Source organism: Molossus molossus, unplaced genomic scaffold, assembly GCF_014108415.1.
Source record: "Molossus molossus isolate mMolMol1 unplaced genomic scaffold, mMolMol1.p scaffold_m16_p_11, whole genome shotgun sequence".
NCBI classification, from domain to species: domain Eukaryota; kingdom Metazoa; phylum Chordata; class Mammalia; order Chiroptera; family Molossidae; genus Molossus; species Molossus molossus.
The window spans coordinates 96,725,967-96,753,219 of record NW_023425346.1 but is presented as its reverse complement, the minus strand read 5'-3'; the positions used below and the strand labels follow the sequence as shown (position 1 = coordinate 96,753,219).

The window sequence follows — 27,253 nt, the reverse complement described above, 5'->3', positions numbered from 1 at the left end:
CAGAGCCCGGATTGTACCAGAAATCACACTTCCTCTTCATCTCCGGTGTGCATCCAGCTGAGAAGCGAGGACCGTGCATGTTGGCATTTAATAGGCAGGTCCTTTCCCTTTGGCATCCTCCGCTGTGGGATGATGACTGTACCCATGGGGAAGGACAGGACAGGGAGCACGCCTGCATTATGTAGGGAAGCCCTGAAGGTCCTGGCACAGATGACATATGCACGGAGATGGCAGCGTGTGGTTTCCATGGTGCATACCTTATCTAAGAACCGAAGAAACTTCCTGTCCCTTCCACACGTTCAAGAAGCTGGAGTATATACTTAAGCTACTCCACACCTTTACCTGGAGCCCTGGTGGGTTAAGCTGCCAACTCAGGTGATGAGCAGAGAGCCACATGCATGTGTGGAGGCAGGGGCACAGTCGACGGAGCGCACCTCCTGGTCCACTCCCCTACCCCTCTCCTATTTGTCAGTTGGTTTAAGACGTTTGGGAGAACATCCTCTTGTGTACTACACTCTGCTCCCACCCCTAGGGAATCAATGGCAACATTATTGGCTGGGGGGCTGCCAGGGGGCAAAGGGATGGTTCCTTCGATTTCATTCTACTTGGTGTAAGAGCTATTGAGAGGCAGACGACTGGCCTTTCGAAGGTGACCCGGCTACTCTGCCACTTGAAATACACCAACGTCCACCTGCCCACGACGCCTAACTAATACGTCAGAAGTCCTCAGCCCACACTACCGTCAGCTGTGAAAAGCAATCTGAGTTTCCGAATTCTTGGCATCAAATCAAATACTGTCCACCTTGCATTACACATATGACTGCACTTGGCTGCTGTTGAAGGGGAATCACGGAATCTTGTTCTCCATGAAGCATGGAGAGAATACAAAGTACTAAAGCCTCATAATACTGTAAGCCAACCAGACAGCACTGTTGAGAGCGCACTCGGGTGATGCTTTTTGTTGGTTGGTTGGTTGGTTGGTTGGTTGTTTGGTTTGGCACTTGCGTTATTTCAGTGAGACTCTGCGATCCCATGGGAATAAATCAATAGAATCACTCACACTCCTATTTGTAACAGGAATGTGTTCCTTATTGCACAGGGCTTGGTCCAACCTCTTGGGTAAATAGCATTCCCATAACAAATAACTATAACTTCTCCACCACAGGAGCTTTGTGAACACACCGCCTCCTTTCACAACCGGACGGCAGTGCAGACAAACCCTTCTCCCCGTGATGCTGACACTGCATCCACGCCGGGGGGTGTTCCACGTCCCGCAGTGGGGGTCCTCACACTTGGAAATGCTTCTGCGCAGAATGAAGGGAATGGGGGCTATTTAGGAACCCACTGCCCGGCCTCAGGTGGAGGGAGCGGTGTGTTGACAACGTGAGTCCGGCTTCTGCTGACCGGCTGCGGGTTCTGCTTCTGCCCCGGCCCACGTCCATGTGAGGACACACCCTGAGCACAGGATCGTCAGAGGACAAAGCTGCACACACACTGCAGACCATTGTCTCCCGGGGGCTCAGCAACCACAAGACCCGTGCTCAGCACCTGCCTGAGGGCCGGTAGAAAAGGGGCCCTTCCTCCCATTAGGGCGGGCGGGGGGGTGGGTACACGCCCCTCTCCCCGCCCCAAACGTGTGCGCGGCTCCTCGCTCCTCCTGGCACTGTTTCTCCCTCCACACCAAACCACAACGTCTGATGGAAGCATTTGAAAATGTATACACAACGGCCTAGACGAAACCTAGTAATACGTGTAACCTTGTAAGGTTACACGGTTCAGAGAGGTGGGCAGACATGGAGGAGGTGAAAGTAGATTTCCTGTCTCCGTCCTTGTTTGAGTGGATATGTTAACAGACTCAGTCTCTCCCTTTGTCTGGAGCCTTCCTTTTTAAAAAAAAAAAAAAATTTTTTTTTCTTTATTGACTTGAGAGAGAGAGGAAGGGAGAAGGAGACAGAGAGAGAAACATCGATGAGAGAGAACATTGACTGGCCGCCCCCTGCATGCTCCCCACTGGGGATCGGGCCCACAACCTGGGCAGGTGCCCTGACCGGGAATCGAACCGGCGACCTCTTGGTGCCTGGGTCGATGCTCAACCACGGAGCCACACCAGCCGGGCAAGCCTTCCTCGGGCTCTCCAGGCTCCTACACCTTCCTGTGCAAATCCCCCGGCTCCCTGGGAAGTTACGTGAGAGCCCAGAACTCACCCCGAGAAGCATCAGTGGTCTGGGTGGTCCCTGGAGCTCTAGGGCAGAGCGGGGCTGATTGTGGGGTAAATCGAAACATCTCACTGTTCTTCTAGAGAGATTAAGGACTAAGGGAAGGGACAAGGTTAGACTGTGTGAGAAAAACAGTTTTTCAAGCATAGAGAGAGAGAGATCTATCAGAAGAGATACCTCGGAAGTCAGAAAAAGGCCGCGGAGTGTCACATCCTGGGCTGGGCACAGTCCTGGTCCCAGAGCCCAGCTAGATCCTAAATCCAGTCTTTCACATGTACGGATGCCCATCCCTATTATCTGCGTGATTTCTCCTCCTTTTCAAACCTGTGTCTAGGAAACGATTTTGACATCAGAAACGTCCAAACACACACTCTGGACATGGTCAGGCTGTGGGCACTCACACGTCCTTCCTTCTCTAGGACAGTCGGCCTGACGCTGGTGTGCAGACAGAGCAGGGGCCACTGGAAGACAGAATGAAACCCTGCAGGCAGCCCCGGAGGCCAGCAGGACACCAGCAGTGTCCTCGAGCTCAGGGGATGGTAGGAGCCTGGGGAGAGTCCGAGAGCTACCATCAGAAGGAATCAGCATTCGAGAAACGATCCTCAAGAGGCGAGTCGGAAGGAGCTGGGCTTGCTCACCTAGGGAACGGCTTGTAAGGACCCAGAAGGGCACAGCCGGGGCCAGGCCGGTCCTGGGTGGTGAGGAGGCTGTCCTCACTGCACACAGGGCACACGGAATAAAAAAATAATGGCTTTGAGCTTTGGGTCTGCCAGACTTCGAAATGCATGTGCGAAGGAAATTACCGATGGCCTTTTTCACTCCCTTCCCCCCAACTACGGATAACCAGAGGCAATCCAGTTTACAGTGAGAAGCAAGCCTCGGGGGCAGGTCCATACCAGGTCACCTTCAGCCCTGTGATTCCTTGATTGGACTCAGGGAGCTGTTATTTAGAAAACACGAAGTGTGTGTGCTCCTGAGTGTTTGTGTATGAGTGTGAATGTGAGCAAGTACGCATGTGAGAGCTGGTGTGTGAGTGTGCATAAGCGTATTGTGTGTGTGTGAGAGAGGGAGGGAGAGGGGGAGTGTGTATGTGTGTATGTGTGTGGTGGACGATGTGTCTCTCATCTCCTTCCTTCCCAGAAAACCAATGCAAACAATTCTTGGAAACATCTCTCCCGGGGGAGCTGCTGCTTCTGCTCAGACGCAGGCCCTGGCTGCTGCATCCCGGGGAAAGCGTGGCTGTCACAGGGCCAAGTGAGTGAGCTGCCAGCCCTTCACCTGGTGCAGTGAGACCCCCCCCAAGGGGACGGGGGGCACTGCTCAGGCAGGCTTTTCTCAGCCAGGGACAGAGGATCTCATGGCCATCACCTGCTGTCTATAAAGGTGCTCGCCCCTCTCTCTTGACTACCGAAGAAAACAGAGAAAGTGCTGAGCCCCAAGCTCCACACATGCCTTCCGTACAGTGTGATTTCTACGACCAAGAAAAGCAAATAGCTTCCTTGCGTCAGGCACAGAAATTCAGTCTAATTCCCAGAGATCTGGATGATGACAAACGGCTACATAGGCAGCTGCATTGTAATAAAATTCCAAGGAAATGTCACTTTCTCCTGATTGCCTGCTTCTCCTTTGTTTATTCAGGTGCCGATTAATAAAGGGGACGATCTGTTTTGCATCTCGGAGTTTCGCCGAGTATTGGGGAGCAATCTCTAATTGCTTTGGGACTTGGACTTCTTTCCTGAACTTCTCATTTTCTCTTACAGATTGTAAAGTTCCAGTAGATGGGAGTATACATTTCTACAAATCTGGTGCCCTCTGGAGTGACCAGGAGCCAAACACACTGCACAGCCAAACAAACCTCTATATACAAGTGGCGACGGAGGATTGGGTCAGTCAGCAGCCACCATGTCTCGAGCCTTTGGGGAGGACAGCGATTGGCCTGGGCTCTGGGGGTGAGTGTCAGTCACTCTCGGCCACCTACGTGCATCTCTGCGGGAGCGAAGTCAGGGACTTCTGCTCCTCCCCCAGCCGCTCTTCCCAGCCAGCTCCAACCAGGACGGGGCGTGACAAACAAAAAACCTGAACCCACCAGAGATAAGGGGCGAACAGTCGGAGAGAGAACACATCCCTTCTCTGTAATCAGTCTCAATGTGGCAGAAACCGCCCAGCCTCCCTAAAGCCGGATCCCTCAGTAGATTATTTTACTACTGGGTTTACTTTCAGGGTCAGCGATTGCTTTTGTTTTCAACGGATCATGCAGTTTCCCACCGACTTACTGGTAAAGAAGTCGATTAATCTGCTCTTAAGCATTCTGGGTTTTAATCATTACTGGGAATGCTGGCATTGGAAAAACTGCTCAACAAGTGACGAGGGCGATGGCTTGCTTATTGGATGACGCCGGGTGTTCTACATTCTGGCTGGGGTATGCATCTTCACTCCTAGATTCAACATGTTTAAATATCTATCGCCATTGCCTTGGTTACTGAGCAAAGGGCAGTGCCAGCCTGGTAGTAATTTAAGGACACATCTCGGATAAGAGCATGGGTGAGGGGAGAAGGGGGTCATCAGTAAGTACCCACTGACCTTCGCCCAATAAGAAGTCACAGGGATGTAAGCAAGGTACTTCTGCGCCACCTTTACCCCCTAAGCTCCAGGATGGAGGGCTGGGTGGACAGTGCAACCCTCGCCGGCCACAGGAGAGACCCAGAGGCTAGCCTTCTGACCGGGAGCCCTGACAGCGCAGCTACAGGATGTGGGCCAGCATTTTTGCTGCTCAGAGGGGAAGATGGCAGCTTATATGCAGCGTGAGGAGTTTTCTCATGTTGCTAAGACTTGAAGGATGAAGAACATTCCATCAGGCAAGGAGAGAGCTGATCACATAAAGGTGCAAAGACTGTATCTTTTTTCTGTTCCGAAAGTCTAGCCTGGAAGCCTTCTTTCACTGACAGTTAGAAGGGCTCAGGATGAAACAACTATAAAGACAATTAGCAGAAGCAACAACAACAAAAAACACAAAACCTCTCTACAATACCAAAGGCAATGTAAGACACCTAAACTTGGAAAATTGCTTGTATAATACGATCCTCTTCCAGTTAGAAAAATTCTGTCTTTTCTGTATTCAACTGTTTAAACATTAAAAATCGGCAAATGTTATATTTTTGGAACAGTTTTAGTCAACTAAGATTGCAGTTTATCTTAGTGAGGTTAGTTGCATTATTTAGTTATTAATTCATTTCCTTATTGTCTCTACTTACTTTATACCCGAAAAATTGTTGGAGTGGAAACCTTTAGTTATGAAGACATTTAACATTTTAAATTAAGATGTGAGGAATTCCAGATGACACTCGATGCCCCAGAGAGAAGCTTCTCATCTCTTGTGTTTGTAGTTACCTCCTATGTTCATACACCGAACCCTGTGCATACTTAAGCCAGACCAAAATCCCAAAAAGCTCCATTCCCCCCATTAGGAAAAAATGCAAATATTCTGCTTAGTTATGTTTTTGAAATCACTTGACATTTTAAATAACTGATGAATATGTAATTTGATCACCATTAATGGACAGTTTCCGGGGAGCTACCAACACTAGTTTTATAATTTACTATTTTAGAAGGGTTTATAAATGCAAAGATTAAAGCTGGGGAGCAGAGAGACACCCCTGTAGGATGACACTATTCTATTTAGCACAAATAACAATGAAGGGTCAAGAAATTAAGTCAAGGTATTGAATTCCTATGTGGCAAGTTACAGATAGTGACATACAGTCGTTTCTCTCCATAATAAATTCCCATACACAGCCATGTACCCAAATTAACATTAGAGCAACATACTATACTGTGAAGGATTAAATGATATCTTAGCTTATGTCTTTATTTTTTGTCTCTTTCCTTCAGGTGATAAGAGAGATTTCATTTACCATGCATGAACACTTACATCCCTTTTCTGAGAACATTTCTGGTATTATTGGTATAAGAGAAAAATGTCATTTATTTAAAGATTGCCTTATTAATCTACAGGTGTTGGTAAATACCTAGATTATCTGGTTGGTCAATGTGTCTTTATGGTCTAAGAAAGAAGACTAGCTGCCATGTTCAATCCAAATCCGTTGCTATATGAATATTCATAAGGACATCAATTTTCACAGTGTCTTACAATCATGCTCCAAGCTAAATAAAAAATAAAAGTAAAATGGCCACACATATTACAGCATAATCGAAGAAGAGCTAAAAGATATGTACAGATTCATTGACAACATCTGCGTGTCATAGACAGAACATTTAAAAGGAAATCTACATAAAACAAAGTAGATAAATTTATCAAATGATGATAAATTTTCAGAGACAGTATAAAAAGTACACAAAACATGGAAGAGAGAAAGAATTTTTAAAAAATAACCGCTAAGCCAATACATAGAGTACAGGTTTACTACATTGATATTACAGAATGATGGAAACTAGAGACACACGGTCTGGTAACAGCAAAGAGAGTTTCACCAACCGCGGCGAAGAGAGACTCTGGGTTCTGGATGAGAACACAGATGCCACACTCCGCCCGCGGCCCCGCCGCCCCAGACACACAGAGAAGAGTAAGAGCAACGCAAACGTCCTCTAGGGCAACACAGGACAGACAGGTGGAAGCGTTTGGCATGTTGCATCACAGGAAGTCAATCACGATTGGCTAACGATGATGGTACCTGGCTCTGCTGCAGGTCACTGGCTTGTCTGAGAGGAGCAACGGAGGCAGGGGGCACACCTGACGTGGACGCAGACCGGCCCAGCTTGCAGCTCACTTTCGGTTCTGTGGACAAGGGGGAGAGAGACCAGCTGTTAGCGGAGGGCAGTGGGCAGCGAGGACGGCTTGTGGGCTCCCGTTTGCACCAAATATTCCTGCTGCTTGTAGCCACTGGCAGGGGAGGGACCAGGGTCCTAACCGTGGACTCGAAAACAGTGCCTTTGTTTGAGGATGAGTTGCTGGGAATGAAGAGCAATTCCCTTGCACATTTTACTCCAATTCTGGCGAGTTTCTGTAGAGTGACAACACCCATTAGCATGTGACATGACCTTTGGTGCTTTATTTTCAGCGCTGGTCCATAGCACTCCTAGCTCCTCAAATGTCTTTGCACCCTCTCCAAATTGTACCCTCTCTCCCTTGTCCTCCCTCCCTTTCTTCGTCCTTCATTCTTTCCTTGTCTTTCTGATCTTGAAATCGGTATCATGGTGTTTATGCTATTTTCCCTGTGTTTTCAATGCAACGTTCCTCTCACTTATCTCAATGTGTTTTAAATTGTATAACCATCTTCTAAGACGTTTGCACGCTTTCATAATAATCGTATTTTTCAAAATTAAAAGCCTTGCCCCAACTCTTCCTCTAGTTAAGGAGCCCAAACAAGCTGCCCAGGCTGTGGACAGGACACTGTGAAGATTAGAGTTTGGGGCTGAGGAGAGTTCCCTTTATCCAAGAAGCACAGAGTTTATCGTATACAGAGAACATTGAGTTTCTGATAAACTAGAAGATATTTGGTCGAGGAGAGAGGAAGAAGGAATAAAAAGAAACATTGATCATCTCTGCTTTCATTACAATCATTTACATTAACTGTCAGTTTGGAGCACCTGGTATAGTCCAGCTTCTGTTTGAACTACACTTGAGTTATGTCTAATTCCAAAGACACTCTTGGGAATCGCAGAGTTAGCTAAAATGCTCCCAGTTTACAAGTGAGGAACCCGGGTGTTTTCTCTGGCGGTCAGTGGACTGAGAACTCTCACGACAGAGGGACGAGATCCAATGTGGGGAGACCAGAAAGACAGGAGGCTGTTGCCATATGGTCCTGGAAAGGGCTAAGCCTGAATCCCTCCTTGGGCAAGTCAACCACTCATTCTTCAAACCACAAACATTCCCTGAGCCCCTCTGGGAGGCGGGACCCCAGGTCTGCAGAGGAATAATTGCAGATCAACTGAAACAGAGAAAGAACTTCAGGGAGCAGAGGAAGGGATGTCAAGCTTTAGCTTTTAAAGAGAATCATCATTTTCTGGAAAAAAAAAAGATTAACATGAGCCTATTGCTTTAAGGAAGACAATTGACAGCATTTGATGACAGTGATACATCTGAGCTTTCAAGCAACAATTAAAATTTTGAAAAACCTGCACCCACCATTGTGAGCTTGGCAACATCCTAACACTTAAAAGACTTTTCTTATGAGCGCAGTGGTGATATTAATAAGTGCACTGTATTGATTTTTATAACAAAATGTGTCAACATATGGAAGATTTGCATGACTTAGTGAACCAATATTTTCTAAAAGCATGGTGTTATAAATCATGTATGGGTAAGATCCATTTAAAGTTCGCAAGAGATCAATGGATTTTAATGTAACAGAGCATGATACGTTTATTGATGTGTAACTAACTTTTATGAAGCTGATATTTCTTGACTTTTAGAAGGGTACAAAAAAAAGAAAATCTACAATTATATAATCATATTAATAAAATATTTCTTTCTTTTCAACTACATATATGTATGAGGCCAGATTTCCTCCATATATTTAAACTAAAGCAACATATCACAACAGATTGAATCCAAAGCAGATGTGAGAATCTGTGTTCCATTGACTCAAACATTAGAAGTGCAGAAACGCAAAACAATGTCAATCGGCTCACCATTTTCTATAGTTGTGGAAAATATAGTTATTTTTTTAACTTTTTAAAAAATATGTTTTTATTGGTTTTAGAGAGAGGGGGAGGAAGAGGGAGAAAGATAGAAATACCGATAGGCTGCCTCCTGCATGCCTCCTACTGGGGTCGAGCCCGCAGCCCTGGGCATGTGCCCTGACCAGGAACTGAACCAGCGACTTCTTGGTGCATGGATTGACGCTCAACCACTGAGCCACACTGGCGGAGCAACATAGTTATTTTTAATGAAAGATGTTACTTATGTTAATACATAATGGTTTTATTTTTAATGAATAATTTCTTCTCAATTTTAATTTCTTATATGATAAATATTATTATTCGTAACCCACATAAAGAAAAGCTTTTTTAGGTTCTCAGTAATTTTTAAGAACATAAAGGGTCCTAAAACTAAAGAGTTTGAGGGTTGTTGATTTATATACTCTGAGTTCCCGAAAGTTCTCTTCAAAGGTAATGCTTTTTATGGTTATTTTGCCAGTATAGTAGTTTTAAAAAGTTGAAACAGGAAAATGCCATGTTAAAAACTCCAAGGAATGTAGGAACTCCCAGCTGGGAAATTTTCCCCTGGAAAATCCTCTATGGCACAATATCCAAGAAAAGCTATTACCTGCCTGGGACACCTGGGGGGAGCCATCCACATTCTCAAGGCACCTTTTCAACATTTCTAAGGAGAAGTAAGCACCAAGCTTCATTCACTGATTCTTGGATGTTCATCCATGAAACCTGCTGGAATAGGTGAAACGACCTCAAAAACACTCTTGATTAATCACGAGCTGGTTTGCTAAGGTTACTGCTTTTACTCCTCCTTCTGGTCTGCTTTCAGCGCTTTAACCTTGTAACAATGTCAATAGGACCTTGCATAGCTCAAGTTGGCGATCTGCTATAATTTTCTACAACTGTCAGTAAAGTTTTGTTTGTAAATGGTTAAAAAAAAAAACCACTAAAATTTATTTTAAAATAAAGTTCAGGAGGAGTATTGGTCATCTTTCATTTTCGCTGGTCCAGAATCCATTTACTTTTTCTGGAACGGTGGTTGAATTTCCTTCGGCGACAACATCACCAGTAAGCTCAGTTCTCGTGTTTCCGGAGCGGGGGCAGCCTCCAGTCCAGCTCCAGAAGTGGCCATGGGACCTGTCCAGTCAATCATTCCATCCCTGTGGCTTCAGGAATGGTCATGTGATCCAAGTCAGTCAATGGGAGTTGCCTTCATACTTTTTCTGGGGTTTTTCATGAGAGCTGCTCACTTCTCATCGCTCACTAGCCGAACGACAGTGGACAGTTTGCTTGGTATCGCTAAGGTCCAGTTTGTTCACAGGTAACATGGGAGAAAGTTTAAAGGTATATAAAATTATTGTAAGAATTAAATAAGGTAATAAGTGTGAAGATCTTATCTCATGTAATAAGTGACCAGCATGCAATAAAACCTCAAGAAATGTTGGCTGTTTTTACTATTTAAAGGCAACTTTGATCTTCCAGCTCCTCTGCTTATCACATCATGAAGTCTGAACTGCTTTCTCCCAGGGGTCCCCAAGGCCCAGCTGCATGGGCAGCCTCATTGGCAGCCTTGCCCCGGCCACACAGCATCCTTCCCTTCCCTCCTTTACTAAGACATGTGTCCTGTGAGGACAGGAACTGTGCCTCTCTCATTCCTTTCTGTATTTCCCCTGAGGAACATGATAACCAGTATCTGAGGACTTACATTATTTATTGAATGAATTATTTTAAGCCATAGTTTAAAGATGAAAGCCATTGTAAAAAGATAAATTACTTGTAAATTTCTTATTGATAGAAAAAAATTTCCCTCATTTCTTTACCTTTCCAATAAAAAGGCAAAATGCATTGACCAGTCTTCAGTTGAATTTAACATTTAAAAAAAAAAAAATGAGGAAAAACTGCAGTGCCTGCTGTGAGCAGTAGATGGCAGTGCAAATATGATTTGTTCTGCATTCTGGCCAGTTCACAAAGCTTCCAGAACTACTCTTTGTAAAAGCCCAGCATTAGTCAGAAAGAAACTTCATTTTTTTGTAACGTCTTCAATGGCTCTTCCCAGAAACCGAAAGAGCATTCTTTGCAAAAGCAGTTAGTGAGGCATACCCAAAAGACCTTTCCAAAGAAAGCCAACTACTGCCAACTAGGAACAATGTCAGGGTGAACTCTTCAGAGAGAGGGCACAGGGTGGGGCCGTGTTCCCTGTGGTGACAGACAGGAGGACCTGGCAGGCGTCAAAACTCAGGCCAGCTTATTGCCATCGTGTGTTCAAACAGGACTGATTTATTGAGAGCCAAGTAAGGTGAAGGCACCTTCTGCATTATCTAAATGCTTATGCCTGGTTGATTATTTTTTCCCCGGTAGAATCAGACTAGTTGGAAATTCAGAATTTCTCTAACACGAATGAAATTACTGTCAGGTTGTACTGTTTTCAGAGTATTTGTATAATATACAATGTCATGGTCTAAGAATATGTTTAGTAGAAATCAAATTTAAGGGAATATATATATATATACATACATATACATACATATAACATGTATATATAAATATATATTCATATTCACATATATTTTATGCATAGTATATGATGTTAGCTGATTTTGCACATCTGATCATATAAGAGCTTAACTTGAAACCTATAAGTAGTTTCATCTATATGTGCTTGCACACACACACACACACACACACACACCAGTTACTATCACCAAATTCCTTGACTCCAGACAGCTCCCATTACTTTAACCAACCATCTTGCTAGAAAACAAATGTGAATAAGAATATACATGGTTTAGAAAAATTCCTACAAACTACTGAGGGGCAACAATGTGCTCCTGAGGTGAAATCCCGTGCCATCATGAGCAGGTGGATTTAACCCCTTGAGGGCAGAGGTCATGTGTCATCGCTTCACAGTGAGCTGTCCATCAGGGACCTCACAGGTCTCTTGAATGCAGTAACTAACTGAACCAAAGAACAATAAGCATCGACAATGTTGCTACGTTTGAGGGGAAAGAAACATCCACACATTTAACAGACTTGTTTGGGGGCTTCAGAATTAATTTTTGGATCTATTCGACCATTAGTTGTAAACATTTTTCAGGTATAGGAAGAGAGAAATGTCACGGCTAGAGAGTGAAGGAAACATTTGTTCTGTGGGTTTATGAGGCAGGTTATTTGGGGCAGCATATTATCTTCATAATTCTCTTTCCCTGGGTTTAGGATGGTAATACATTAACTGACTTTGTAAATCCGATCCCTGAATTTAAAATCCCAGGAATTCAGAATCCATAAATGACTTCCTGTCACTTTTTAGGTTAAGACCAGAATCACTGCTGTGGCCAGCTCAGCCTCCTCGTGTCCGGCTCTCGGCTCCTCCCTGGCCGCAGCCCCTTGCCCTCTGCCCTCCCATCAGCCACTCTCCTGGGCACACTGGTGTCACAGGTCACTGCAGCTCCCGGGTCCACTCCCTTCATTGTTGTTTCTCTACTTCACCTAAGAACTTGGTCCCCATGTCATCAGTATGCCTCGTAACACACTCGAGAGGGAGTGCGGTGTCATATCCCCCCGTGGCTTTGGTCACAACCTAGAATTACATTCTGACTTTCGTGATTCATAGCAATCTCTCTCACTGGCGTACACTCAATGCTAGATAAGTTTATATTGGGAAAAACAGGTGAATAAGTGAATGGACGAATAAATGAATAAATGTGTGAGCATGGAGGTGGGGAAATCCCCCCTAGTTAACTATGGGAAGAGAGCTGTACTGTGGGTCAGAAACCCCAGCCCCATTTATTGATTTGTCTACTACTTACCAATGGGTCATTGTGGAGCTTTGTTTTGGTGACCTAAATAATCCATTCATTACATCAGCCCATAGATATACGGGGTTTTGTGAAGATAAAATGACATAGTACTTATAAAAATATTTTATTTTATTTTTTACCCTCACGCGAGGACATTTTTGCATTTATGTTCAGATAGTGTGGGAGGGAGAGAGGGAGAAACATCATCGATGTGAGAGAGATACATCGACTGGTTGCCACCCACACGACCCCAACCGGAGCCAGGGACAAACTGCATCTGAGATACGTGCCCTTAGTGGGAAATGAACCTGGGACTCTCTGGTCCACAAGCTGATGCTCTAACTGCTGAGGCAAACTGGCCAGGGCTATAAAAGTATTTTAAAAGTGAACAAATGGTATATAAATATAAGACCTTTTAAATGGGTCATAGATGATCCATAAAGGTGAAAAACTTAAATTCCATAATTCATAGTAAATGCCATTTGTCATCATTTTAGAGCAAATTTTATAATAATATGAGTTTCTGTTTTCTTTAAACTTGTGCTTTAACTGTCAAGCAGAACACAGTGGACCTTACATGCAATCAGAAAACAATGTGATTCTTTTCTCCCCCACAAACCAGCCCCAAAGTCTCAGCATCTCTGTGAAATCTGGTCTCTTGCCTCTGAGCCTCTCACCCGTTCCCCAGGCTGGAGGTGAGGGCCCCTTAGGAGGTCCATCCGGGACCACAGAACTCAGTCTGATCACTTCCTTTACAGGTTCTGCTTCTGTGGCCTCACCTTTTGCTTTCGAATGTGAGAGTGATTACCTGCTAATATCCTAGCCTTTAGAAAGACACACCTTTGTCACTGAAAACGGTTAACTCACTCCAATTCCTCCTCTTCTGGTGGTTTCTCAAAGCCCTACCCCCGGTACCAGGAGAAAATACTAATCAACCCGTTTCTCTGGCAAAGACACACTGTGACAGGCAGAAGCCGCAGTGTTCCACAGAGACACGACAGTGGGACTGTTGGGATATGACTCACATTACTCTCCAAAGATTCTCCAAATGAGAATCTGCCATGTGTTTACGCCTACAATTCAGAAAGGGAGAGCTAAACTCTGGAGTGTGAACACCGCGAGCAGAGCCCAGCAGCGGGGTGTGGCCGATGTTCCCCGAGGCGATTGCTAAGCACCCAGTTAGCCCTGCAAAGGAGAGCAGATGTGGAGAACTGTCTGTGGGTTCCCGAGCCCACCGTACTGAATGGCAGCTTTGGGGATCATAGCTACCGAAGTCCCCGCTGCCTGGGGCGAATGTGGAGCCCAGCAGGAAGTCAGTCAGTCTCCTACAGGGAAGCCCAAATACGGCGGAAGCCCGGAGCCTGCCAGATTGGCTTACTGTTCCTGTTGCATAATAAAAATGAATATAACTCATGCATTCATTCATTCGACTGCAGTCCCTGTCAACACACAGGCCCTGAACACTGGAACCACGACAGCTGAAATCAAGGCTTTGAATAGTGGCATGGTGAAGTCACGATGGGAGAACGGATTTGCACTTTTAATTTCATTTTTTGTTTTTCAAGGAGCCTGTTCTGTTTGCGGGATACTAAAGCATTTCCACTTGAGGGAAAACCAGCAAAATGCCAACAGACCAAGGTGTCTACATCAGTTAATTACTTTACACTACTCCCACACTCAGTGGCTTTAAATGACAGTCGTTTTGTTTTGTTCGTGGGTCAGCTGGGTGGGTCTTCTGGTCCTGGCTGGGCTCACTCATGCATCGGTGGACAGCGGTGGGCCAAGCCAGTGTTTCTGGTCATTATGTTGTACTTTCTCACCTGTCTGGGGGTTGGCGAGGTGAAGACTGGGGACTCCTGGCTTCGCTCGTCTGTATGCCATTCTCCAGCGGGCTACCTGAAGCTTCTTTGCACGGTAATGGCAAGGTTGGAAAAGACCCAGTGGAAGCATCCACAGTCTCCTGAGGCTCAGACCTGACACACGCTCACTTCTATCTCATTGTGTCCCTCGATGCAAGACACACGGCCAACCCGCTTCAAGGGGTAGAAGTAGACCTTACCTCTTGATAAGGAGTTAGAAAGCACATTGCAAAGGGTGTAAATGCAGGGGGAGGGGCGTGACTGGGGCCATGATTGCAACCATAGCATCCGAAGAAGCCGGGCCATGTGAAACATGGAAGAGCAGAGGAGATATTTAGAAATTATGTAGCCATCTCAAAACATTTAACACTAAGCAGGTTCTAAAAGTACATCTTTTTCATCCAAACTTCTGTGAGGGAGCTGTAGGACACACTCTATCCTCTCTTACTTGCCTGTCTCATATTCATTATAGTATCAAATCTGATATTGCTTTCTCCAAAACGCCTATCTGAATTGCCTCCCTTTGCGCCAGACAATGTATCATGTGATTGTGCCAAACATTTTTCCCTCATAACATTTATAAGAATCTGTTGTTTTCTTTTCTATCTTCACTGCTAGACTATGAACTCTGGGAGTACAGAGTCTATTCTACATATTTATCTTGCACCCTGCTCCCTGCCCCTGCACTGAACAGAGTAGATGCCAAATAATTTTTTATTAGAAAACAAAAAAGGAAATGAATGACTGAATTAATAGATGAATGAATGCCGATTTGAGTATTTATTAAAGAACATGTGTGCATTTGCAGATATCAATATTTTTTTGTGATTCCCACACCCTTGCCCACACGATGCTAAGTTCCACCCATCGCTACTAAACAGAACAGAAACACAGTGCGAGATTAAGATCACTCTTGGATAACTGTGCATAATGCAGCAACCGAGTCTTACAGTCTATACCTTATTCTTTCTCCAAATTTTATAACTGCAGACTCAAAAAATGCAAAAATGGTCATTACACTGGCCTAAAATCTTATTGCACCAATAAGTGAAGCACAGGCCGTCTCACTAATAAATTAGTGCACAGCCAATTACACTACAAGTAGCTGAGAAAACCTGATGAATTTACAGTGAACTGAGCTTTCAAAGGAAACTTTCAGTCTTGGCCCCAGAAAAAAATCATAGACCTTTCCAGTAACACTGAATGGGAACTGAATAAACTTTGGCCTACTACTTATAAGCCAGCTTTGTAATAAGCGTTCTTATGAGTTTTTAAAATTAATCCTCATAATGACCTACACTGTGAGATTTCCTTGATCTTTTCTGTTGAGAGAGAGACACTGGAGCACAGCAGTGTTATGTAATTCCAAGTCATAATCATCAAATTATTACTTTATTAACATCATTGTAAGGCATGGTTTACTTGCACTAAAAAAACAAACAAACAAAAAAAAACTACATAGATTTTTAATGGTTGGGGGAAATTACTGTCATGAATACTGCTCCGCCCAGTCCTCTGCTGCTGTGCTGTTTTCCTCTCCTCTAAACTCATGCACACGGGCCTCTTCTTGATCTGAAAGACTGACATACATTTTGAGTTAGGGCTGCCAGGAGGTTTATCAGCAAAGTTAGCCAGTCCTTCCAGCATAACCAGTAAAGGACTGTAAATAGGTTCCAGAATTTTCAAGAGGAAACCATTGTTCTTATAAGTCAACTGATAAAAATTCAAGTTTTCCAAGACTACGCGCTCGGTCTCTACTGCAGTTCCCTTCCCGATCCCCGTGTTCAGTGGCTCCCATTCCCCCACGTCTCCTTCCCAGGTACCCGCTCTTAGGCCGTCGCTAACACCCTAACATCTCTGTGTTTCCCGACCTTCAAAGATGTGATTGGAACAGGAAATAGAGCTGCAAATGTCTTAAGAACCGTAGTTTGGGGTAAGAGTGTGCTCAGGGCCGTGTTGAAGGCAGAGCGGCTACCGTCCCCAGCAAAACAACCCATGGCTTTTATTGCTGCATTTCTTTTGCTATCTTTTCTGCCTCAATTCTGCTCAGTTTAAGCCCAGCTCGGATACCACTACTTACAGAAAACTTTTTTTATTACCCCAGCCAGTGTTTCTCTCAGCTCTGCTGCAAACGTATCTAGAATCAGAGTGATGACTAGTGTTTATTTAATATTGTGTTTCACACACAGGCTAAGTGTGTAAATATCCTATATCGTTTAATTCTCACTTTTTATTCTCAGTAGTATTGATGAGTTAGGTACTATTATCATCTGTCTTTTATAGATGAAGTTCAGAAAATGAGAGGCCATGCCCAATGTCATCACTAATAAAATAAAAGTCAGCATTCAGATTAAAATACAGATCTGTTGAATACCTGAACATCTATATTCAACTACTCTATTACACTTCCATTAGTGTAATATTTACCATTAGTATATAGTTTATTCTACAACAGGGAAATGCAAGAAATGGCATATTTCTTTGTGGTTTTTTTTTTTTTTGTTGTTGTTGTTGTTGTTGTTGTTGTTAAATGAAATGAAATGTCATATCTGTTTTTCACTTCTCTGAAGCTGTGAGCTCAGAACTCCTTTTGGGTATGAGGAGCTGACTCATGAATGGTGGTGCAAACGCTTCTCTGAAATGGGTCATGGAAAAGCCCAGAATTTCTGACAGCAGGATGAATAAGATGGTCCTTCTGGTCCTCAGCCCACCTGGTTAGCACAGGGCCCTGGAGGTACAGAACGGAATATTTTGGAGGCTGGAACCATAAAACATGAGGCCCTGTCTTGCTGGAAGCCCCATGCAAACGCTGCTCCGTCCGCCCTCCCTCCAGTCAGAGGCCACTTTGCCGCATCTGACGACCGGCCTGCACATGCCTCTGTGCACGGGCTTCACTGTTACTCTTCACTATTCTGCCCTTGGCATCGCCTTTGCGAGGAGCTGCAGTCTCTGGAAATTAAAGCAGGACGGGCGAGATGTGTACTGGCACGGGCTGATTCTGCTAGAAGCCAACCTCTCCATGCTGCAGGGTCACATTCGTGCCTTCACTGGTCATCACTTGATTTTACAACCAGAAAACGTTAACTGGCCGCCTTTAGATCTTACATGGCCAGAGGAAGCAAAGTATTTGATTCAAAGGTTTTTGAAAATTGAGCTGTATTTAAATATTGGGAGATTCCACATAGTAGCCCTAAAATCTGGGGATTTTGAGCATTTCTCACGGTGAGCATCAGCTGGTTCTAAGTAGCTTCTGTCCCCTAGAGATGCCCTGAGCTTTCCAGGTCACCTGCACTTCCATCATCAGTCCTGCTGTTTGTCAACTTCCAATAGATTTTCCTGGCGATGGAGAAATGTTTCTCTACGCCTGTGCGTCTAACAAATGTGGAAATATATCACTTAGACCAAAAGGCCTTCAAGTTTCCAGAAAAATGGGGGAAATCATTTTCTTTGTGAGAGCAAAGGACATGTATGTGATGTCTGTTTTGAAGGTGGCACCTCTCCCAATTCACTCGCTCATATCCAGGCGTTTCGGTTTTCATCTCGTGGTGCAACTTCTCAGAAAAGCAGAAACACACATGTTTGCACACACAGAAGCTGAGGTCTTTTTAAGATTGTTGCATTTGGGACTAAGTCAAGGCCTTCTGAGTACTTCCGGAAATGCTTCTTCAGTCAGGCAGGGCTGGCAGGACCACATCAGGAGAGGTCGCCTCAGCTCTGTTCACCCTCTGCGTCCCACGTGAAATGTTCTCTCTCTCTTTCTACTCAGTTAATAATAGTAATCATGCCCTGGCCAGTTTGGCTCAGCGGTTGGAGCATCGGCCTGCGGTCCAGAGAGACCAGGGTTCGGTTCCCGTTAAGGGCATGTACTTCAGTTGCAGTTTGTCCCCGGCCCTGGTTGGGTTGTGCAGGAGGCAGCCACTCGATGTGTCCCTTTCATGTTGATGTTTCTCTCTCTCTCTCTCTCTCCCTTCCTCCCACTCTATCTGAACAGTAAATGAAAAAAAAATGTCCTCGGGTGAGGATAAAAAAAAAATAGTAATAGTGAGTTCTTCAAAGACCTGATATAATCTCGGTTTAAGTCCTCCATCTTTTTTCAAGCCCAAACTAATTTTGTCATGTGAATGATACTAAACGGATAGCAAACAGTGTAGAGATAACACAGTGTATAATAATAATAAAGATAACACATTTAATAATAATCTAATAAATTTTTATTCAATATTTTTGTTTCATAAAGAAACATATCAGGTCTTTGAGTGATAAAGACCAGGTTTAATATAGCCTATAGTGTGTGTGCGTGTCTGTGTGTGTGTGTGTGCGTGTGTGTGTGCATGTGTGTTTGTGTGTGTGTGTTTGTCCCCCCAAAAGCATTATAGAGCTGGATACAAGCTGCTTGGAAACTATTTGTTGATTGATTCAGTGATTAAATTCTGAATTTTTGTCAATACCATGCTCACTTGTTTAATTTCCACTTCTCCCGTTACTTTCATGAGCGTGTGGGTCCCAGTCCTCCACCGCCTTCAAAAATCACCCTCCAGGGAGTCCCTGGTTTACTAAACAGCGGTGACTTTAATAAAGCACCACAGCAACCGGTGGCAACGTTAATTAGAATCGAGATCTGACACGTCCATTTGTTTTACTTCAGCAGTCTCTCCATTCCTCAACAGAGCTGTTAAGAACAACTTTTTCAAGCGGCTAAACCACTTTTGGTAAAGCAATAGTCTGTGACTGAGAGCAGTGACTGTGTGTGTGTGTGTGTGTGTGTGTGTGTGTGTGTGTGTGTGAGAAAGAGAGAGAGAGAGATGAAATGCGAACTCCAGGGGCCAAGCTGACGGAGGGGGGTTTGTAGGTAGAACAGGTGGGATCTCCTTGCCCTCCGGTGTCAAGTGTGGGGTTGAGTAGCTCTGTTGCTTTGGGAGGAAGGTCGTCCATTACAGCTCTAGTATGTTCTGGGGATTAGTAATTTGGTGGCCCAGTGGCAAGGAGACAATAATGAATAGAAAATGTGAAGAGAGGAAAGAGAAAGAGTAAACACTGACTCATTCTGTTCTGTTTCAAAAGAACAAGTCCAAACTCACTCTTCATGTAGTTACACTCGTCTGTTCTGGACGAAGACTCTTCTGGTAGGGCATCGTTTGCTTAAAATATTAAAAGTGAGTGAACTTAAGACACTGTATTTTATACATTTTTTTCTAAAGGAACTATGGCATTTTTTAGAATAGTATTGGCCCATATTAGGTTCTTTCTTCTCAGAGAAATGAAAACTACCAACATAAACATTTTTCATGTTTTCCTTTTTTCCTCAAAACTGGTATAAAGGTAGACTCGATGGATATAAGTGTGGTGGTCTATTTGGGAGGCATTGACTTCTGAAAGTTCAAGTCTATGCTCTTTTGAGTGATCACATAACAGTTTCACTGCACACAAGAAACCCTGACTGATTTGCACTAACATCATGAATACACATTTGTCCCGGTATTTCTTTAAATGGGGACACAAAAAAATGTCTTGGTCAAAAATGTAACAGAAGTCTTTTGATCTACGGCGGAGAATGGGAGGGACTCCAGATATGTCTGTCATTTCTTGCGGTCAGCAGACAATTTGCTGCTCTACAAACAGCTGAAAGGCTCAGAGAGCAGATTTCAATGCCCTAAAGCAAAAGAGATGCTACCCGAGTTCTCAGTGGAAGGGAGTCAAAGTCGGTTGTACATTCTGTCTACACTCAATGTCTTGGACGACTCCTGTCCGTGTCACAGACATACTACCTGTTTTTATGCAACTAAGTGTTCAGTAGATGTGAACTGTGGACCATCTCATTGTTTCTTCTCCATTTATTTCACAGGTTCTTCCTCCTCTGCCCACACTTTGAAATATTTGGATCCCCCAAGGTCTAATCACAATTTCCTTCTCATCTGTTTCCTGTTCTCCTAGTTTAGAATCATTTAGTCTTGTGCTTTTAACCATTCCAAAGGTCTCCAGTCTCAATCTCTAAATCCACTAACTCTCTCCAGTGCCGGACCTGTAATCCCAATGTCTGCTCTCTTCTCAGTTAGATGTCCCAGAGCGCTTCCAGCTCAACACAGTCACACCGAAGTCCTGGCTTTCCCTCCTAAACCCTGCTCCACATCTTACAGTGACCACCCTGTCTCAGCACATGGCCTCCCGTTCACCCAAGCTTGGAGCGTGGAGTCATCGTTGGCTCTATCACCATGGAGACTAAGTTCCAGCATACCTCTCTTAAAAAAACAATTAAATGACTACAAAATATCCACCACATAATGTTCAAAACCGAAACATGATATGGCAGATCCTGTCCATTGCGTGTGCAATGTCACCTGCCTTATCTCTGCAAATCGATGGTCGATTTCAATTCTAGGCATAAAGTAGAGGCCCCTTGATTTATCGGAAAGATGGGCCTTCTATAAGCCCATGGAAATACTATTTCCTTTCACACAGTGATTGGGCCAGAGAATATGTTCCCCAGTTCTGACAGCTAAATGAAAGGGAGAGTCTACTGGGGCATGATGCCCAGAACCGTCATAGCCATAGTGATTATGGAAAAAAAAAAATCTTCAAGGATATCAGATAAGAGAGTTAGAAGGACAGAAAGTTCCCAGGTCCTCAATGACTCATTGAATAGTGGCAAAACATTGAAGCTCCCCACCTCCAGATTGGGTGCTATGGAAGTTAACAAAGGTCATTATTACTTAATCTACTGCTAATTGGTACTTTGTGGCTAAAAGCTTTTCCAACATACAAGGCCCTTCAGGATTCTTATTATCTGGTCCCAACCTACTTTGCAGTTTCTTTAAGTCAACCTTCCCCCACTCCGGACACCAAACACACCTGGTTCCATCTGCAGCCTTCTAAGTTTCCACCCAGAAGGCAGATTCTTTCTTCTGTCATCTTGTGAGAAGTTCTTAATATTTCAAGCTCTAACTCAAATGTAACATCCTTAAGCAATTATAGTTTAATCTACCAAAAGCTCTTGATTGTTCTTATCAAAATCATACCTCCCAAGAAAAATTAATTTTTCTTCTGTTTTGCATATTATTTCTGCATACCACATTATATTGCAATGATCCACCTGTCTGTCTTGCACTTGAATTTGAGCACCTAAATGTGAGATGTCTTATATTTATCATTGCTTGCTCAGATCCTAGAACAATGGTGGTTACATAATAAACACTCAGGTAACTTTTGGTTTTTATAAAATATATCTTTGGTCACAATAGCAGATACTGTGGATGTTTTTTGGTTAGCATTAGTACAAATTTAGATAATTTAAAAAAAATGCTAATAATAAACCTGAAACTAATCATAATTCCCAATTGAGTAGTGATGTCAACCTTCTTTGGCAGTGACATTTTTTTCCTACAAAATACTATTTGTTCCCTATGTTTTTTATGTTTAATGCACACATATCTTTTTCTCATACACCTATATATAACTATTTATACTATTCAAAAAATAATCAAAAATATTTTTTAAATTTCTGCTAAATTCACATAATATTCTTTCCCCCAGGTTTGAACTCATGTTGCTAAGTTGGTTATCTACCTGATAACATGATATAGCTGCATCACCAAACTTTGAGTTACATTTTAAGTCTGGGGAAGTTATTGCTCTGCTTTTCCGGAGTACTGCTCTAAAAATATCCCTTCCCAAATACAGAAATTATTCATCCTGTTTTAATTTTAACTTGTGCACGGCCATCAGAGAGACCACAGGCTAAATTAATGTAAACTGCTTTCCAAGATGAGTATCATAGTTGAAAAGAACATTAAAGACTGGTCTTCTCTTCAGAGCCCTAACACTCTTAAGGAACAGAAACCTGAAAAGTACTGGCCTCTGCCTGGTTATTTGTTGTTTATTTTGATTGACAGCTCTGTGTAAGTCCATCATGTAGATGAATCAGTCCAAAGGAAATAAACATTTTTAAAAATATTCTTTTTAAAAACTGAAGCTTAACAGCATTTATCTATTAATAATGCAAATTGTGTTGCAGATTTTAATTCCACTTAGATTTGGAAAAGTAGTCTCATGCCCAATGCCCAGTTGAAATTCTTCAGCTCATCACTTCACATGCCTCACAATATCTACACCCTCTACGGCCTTCAGATCATCTTTCTTACATTTTTATCCTCAACTTTACTTTCTGTTCATTTTTTTTCCAGTTGCCTAAAATCGTGTTTAAAGCAAAAGAGGCATAAACTTTAAATCACTTCAACTTTACCAATGAAAACTGCTTTCTATGAGGACTCTAGGTGTTTTAGATAAAATTTAGTACTAAGTGCTTCAAGTTGTCAAGGCTGCTGTATTACACAGCTCCAAGGAGCATCAACCACTACTGTACTGCCTCTGTGAACAACGATCCCTGGAGTGGTCCAACCTATGTTCTCTTTCGTTGTGTGACGGGCTATGTATGTTGTCAATATGAATGGAAAGGGATATTTGTGCTATGGTTCTCCAAGTGATAATTGCATAAGGGCAGTTTCTAGAAACATGAGGCATTACTGTCAGGGAGATCATTATTTTCTTACCTGAGCTGTGGTTTCCTGCTAACAAGGTAGGGCTCACAGAGCATCTTCCCAGTCTACTGGTGACCACAGGTGGCCCTGGTGTTCCATCCCATTCCTGAGCTTTGACAGGCTCTCTGCAAGACGCCCCGTGGTGTCCCTTCTCTTTGCTGTCCAGCTTTGGCAATGGCTCTGTGCTGTGGCTTCGCACTTTCAGCTCCTCCGTTGATTCTGTGTGTTAACCAGAATTACATGCTGTTAAAAAAGAGTCAAACCCTTTCCAAATTGCTTTAAATAAATTGAAGAACAATTTTCTAAATGCTTTCAATATGTTTTTAGAACCTTATATGTGTAATAGAGATTACAACGTTTAAACATCACAGGGACGGGGATCACGCAGGGTCTTCTCATCAGAGGAGTGCAGGTTAGTGTCACTGGGGAAGAGCTTTCTCTTGAGAAGAGGAGGAGCTCAGCGATTGAGGCTCCTTCAGTAATTCCTCCCTGTGCTCATTTTCAAGGAAACTTCTTAGCATGCGCTTTACATTCACTGTCTCAATTGTCTCACCTTTTCCCACTACCCACCGTGACACAACTCAGTCCAGCCACTCTACCGAACCTGTGTTGGCTAATATCGCCTTGGTTGGAGTGGGCATATGTAGAAGACATTTCTAAGACACCCGACAACTCCTTGATATTCTTTTATTGACATCTTCAATTCTCTAAGCGTCCCTGATGGTCCTTCTTCCCGTGTTCTGTTCATGTCTCACAGCGTGTCTGTGTCGTTCATGACTTCTCTTCCCCCATGCATCCCTCCCATGACGGTTGTCCCCATGACACTACCTTAGCCATTGTTCCTCCCATTCTATCATTCTGTGACTTTATCCTCCAGGACTCAACTAGCAATTTATCTGATTGTTAGTGATTTTGAAATATTTAATTGCGAGCCAGGACCATTTTCTGGTGCTTTAGACTAAAAATGTCCTGCTGGCTGAGTCCCTGTTGAAAACAGAAATTCAACATTTCAGATGCTGAACTGATACCAATTTTTACTAAACCATTGGCTCTAGATGCCCAGCCCACCATCCAGCTAGAAGCTCGCGCTCCCTTTCTTTGGCTGCTGCTCCCAAACCCATCAGTCAGCATGTGATAGCCATTCTGTAATGCGTGTACAGAAGCATTTAAAAACACGTGGAATGAAGATGGTTTTAAGAGCGCTGCCCCCTTGCTACCATGAGAACTGTGTTATTTCAGGGAATAGCCCTTCTCTAAGGTGCAGAGAGAAGTGTTTCCAAACAGAAACAAACAAAAAATGCAAATCTACTCATGATGTACCTCTGAGTAAAATCCTTCCAGAAGTGTCCTGTTACCCACAGAATTATGTTGAAAATCCTTGTCATGACCCAAAAGATTCTACACCATCATGCTTTTCCCTCCTTCTCCAACTTGGTCACTTCTCCCAGAACAGTGTATTCAAGAAACATCACTCGGTTGGGTGTAACTTCTTCCCCTCCATCCCACCTCTAGCCACGGCAATGCTGTTTTCTCTAGTTACTGTGTCCTAGCCTCATGTCCTGTCTCTGCTCAGCTAACTTTCCACAGCCCTGGTTACTCAATTTAGGTATTCTCTGAGGTCTTCCCCACACATTTGCCACCCTATGCTGAGTATATCGTCATCTCTGCACTGAGATAGTCTTATATCATCTTTCTATGTATTTACTCTTAGCAAAAGACCCTGAGTTCTTTAAAGGCAGGGTCTAAGTGCAGTGATTTTGCTTGTTTTTTGTTTGTTTCATTTGCTGCTTCTAGCACACCTCTCCTGCTGCTCCATAGGTATTTATTTAATTTAGTAATGTAGTAAGGTTCTCAAATCTTCCAGCATCTTTCTGATGTGTGTAGGAAATGCAGCATTCTTAACGGAATGAGAGAAGCGAGTGAATGTTACAGGTATATTAAAGCAGCACAGAACTAGCTGTCATTTCAAAATCTGATCATCTAACAATCACAATGTGTAAAATTCATCAGGTTGAACATTTCATTCAAATAAGGGATCTTTGAGAAAGACTGAAGTGAAAGAAATCACAGAACTGATTCAGAGAATCTGTATTTTGTTTTCTTTGTGTGTAAGTTCAATCGCACATCAGCTTTCTGCCGTGTGACAGACGTGTCACACTCGGTTTCCCCACCATCCTCACATCAGCATAGGGTGACACCTGTGGGGCAGAGCCAGAACGGGTTGCAAAGTCCTAAGCAGCCCTGGGTAAGGCATCTGAGAGGCCCGGCTTTGCGACCTTGGCCATGCTCTTGGGTTAGTGAACCATGTCACAGAACACTTGGGTTGTCCTCTTGGATCTCATTCTTCTTAACTACAAAATGGAGATAATCCCAGCTCTAACTTTCCCATTTTTTAAAAAAATATTTTTTCCTTTATTGATTTTAGAGAGAGAGGAAGGGAGAAGAAGAGAGAGAACATTGATTGGCTGCCTCCTGCATGCCCTCCACTGGGGATCAGGCCCACAACCTGGGCACATGACCTGACCAGGAATCGAACCGGCGACCTCTTGGAGCATGGGTCGGCGCTCAACCACTGAGCCACACCAGCCGAACTAACTTCCTCGTTTGTATTAAAAGGATCTAATGATATCCTACATTTTAAGATATTTTGAAAACTATTAAGTGCCACACATGTAAAAAGTAATATTAAATTAAATATTATAGCCATTTGTCCTTTATGAATTTATTTTAATCTTTCTACATTTGGACTAGATGATCACAGAGAGACTGGATATGCCAGCCACATGCAAACAGAGATCTCTAAGTCATTATCTATAGTAACTAGCCCAGGAAGCCAACTTATTACCTACAAGTCAGACTTTTGGAAGTCAGACCATTATCTCTAGCAACCAAGCCAGGAAGCCAAACCCATGTAACAATTCACCCCAAACAGCCAGGACTTTTGGGCCAGCTTCCAACATAGGGCCAACCAGAGAAAGTTATATATGCACCCAAAATTAATTACAGAGGATACTTGCTTTTCGTCAGCCTGAGCACAGCTTCCCAGGCCAACAGCCTCCAAGCGGGGCATAGCTGAAGCTTTCTCTGTTTCCCACTATAAAGGTTTCCTGCTCTCCTCCCTGCTCTGAGTCTCTGCCAAATGTAGATGCTGGTGGCTTGGAATTGCAAGCTCTGAATAAACAGCCTTTGCCTAAGTTCATTTGTTTGGGCTTCACTTACTTTCACATTGCTATAGTCCCTTCCAGCTCCAAGATGCTATACAGTTGTGTAAACACATGTCCCGAGTGTCATCCCATGAGCTAGAACTTAAACCAGGAAAGTAACCTCACACCAACAACCTCAGAAAGGGTTCTGGTCTTTAAATGAGCCTGGATGTAAGCCTACGTCCCAGCTACAATGAAGTCAAATGCAAGCCAGAATATTTTTTAAATAATGCATTCCAGCATAAATATGTCAGCAAAACAATTTAACCAACACTTGCTTGTCGGTGCCCTAAGTCAAATGAAAAAGAACAAGTATCAGGGTAAAAAACATCTTAGATGATTTCCAAGTTAGTTATTCACAGGTTCAAAGAAAAATACACTCTGGTTTCCAAATGTCACAGCCTCAAAGCCTGATGACCCATTTCTGTCACCTCGTTGTTTCTTCTTCCAGATTTTAAACAAACCATTGGGATGCTCACTTTTTACTGACTTCTGTATTTGTCTCCACTATCAGCATTAAATATTTACTATTTCTTTTCCACACACACACACACATACACACACACAGTCTTTGATCACTGGAATTGAAACTAGCCAAACTAAAAAAGAAAATGCTCCAGGTTAACGGTGGGTCCAATATTGTTCTTGAAGATTAGGACAACGACTTAAATATGAAAGGCTGAGGATGCCTGTTCAGGCACCTCCATCAAGGTCAGTTTCTTTGTTCTCGAACTGCTCTCACACACATAGGAGGAAAGTGCACTTAGGTCTCTAACCTCAACTGAATAAAAGCCCCATACAGCTATGGAAACAAAAAGGAGTCTTTTCCCCTTTTTTTCTGCCTTTTTTTGTTTTCAAGTCCCAGAGGTTAGACTTTGGTGAATTTTGGCAGGTGCATTTAGGAAAACTGGAACAAAAGGATTGAAGAAATCAGGCTACTCAGACATATACCTTAACATCTGCCTCCTAAATTGG

At 43.4% G+C, this 27,253-nt stretch overlaps 1 protein-coding gene across 1 annotated transcript in view; it reads right to left on the bottom strand.

Annotated features, from left to right (window-relative positions):
* The window catches only part of NYAP2 (neuronal tyrosine-phosphorylated phosphoinositide-3-kinase adaptor 2), a 232,329-nt gene that overhangs the window by 28,731 nt on the left and 176,345 nt on the right, over positions 1-27,253 (bottom strand). Inside the window, exons 5-6 of the mRNA XM_036254666.1 lie at positions 23,088-23,294; positions 6,905-7,008 (exon numbers count right to left, since the gene is read on the bottom strand). Of these exons, the coding sequence (XP_036110559.1) occupies positions 6,905-7,008; positions 23,088-23,294 (311 nt within the window). The remainder of the gene's footprint in view (positions 1-6,904; positions 7,009-23,087; positions 23,295-27,253) is intronic.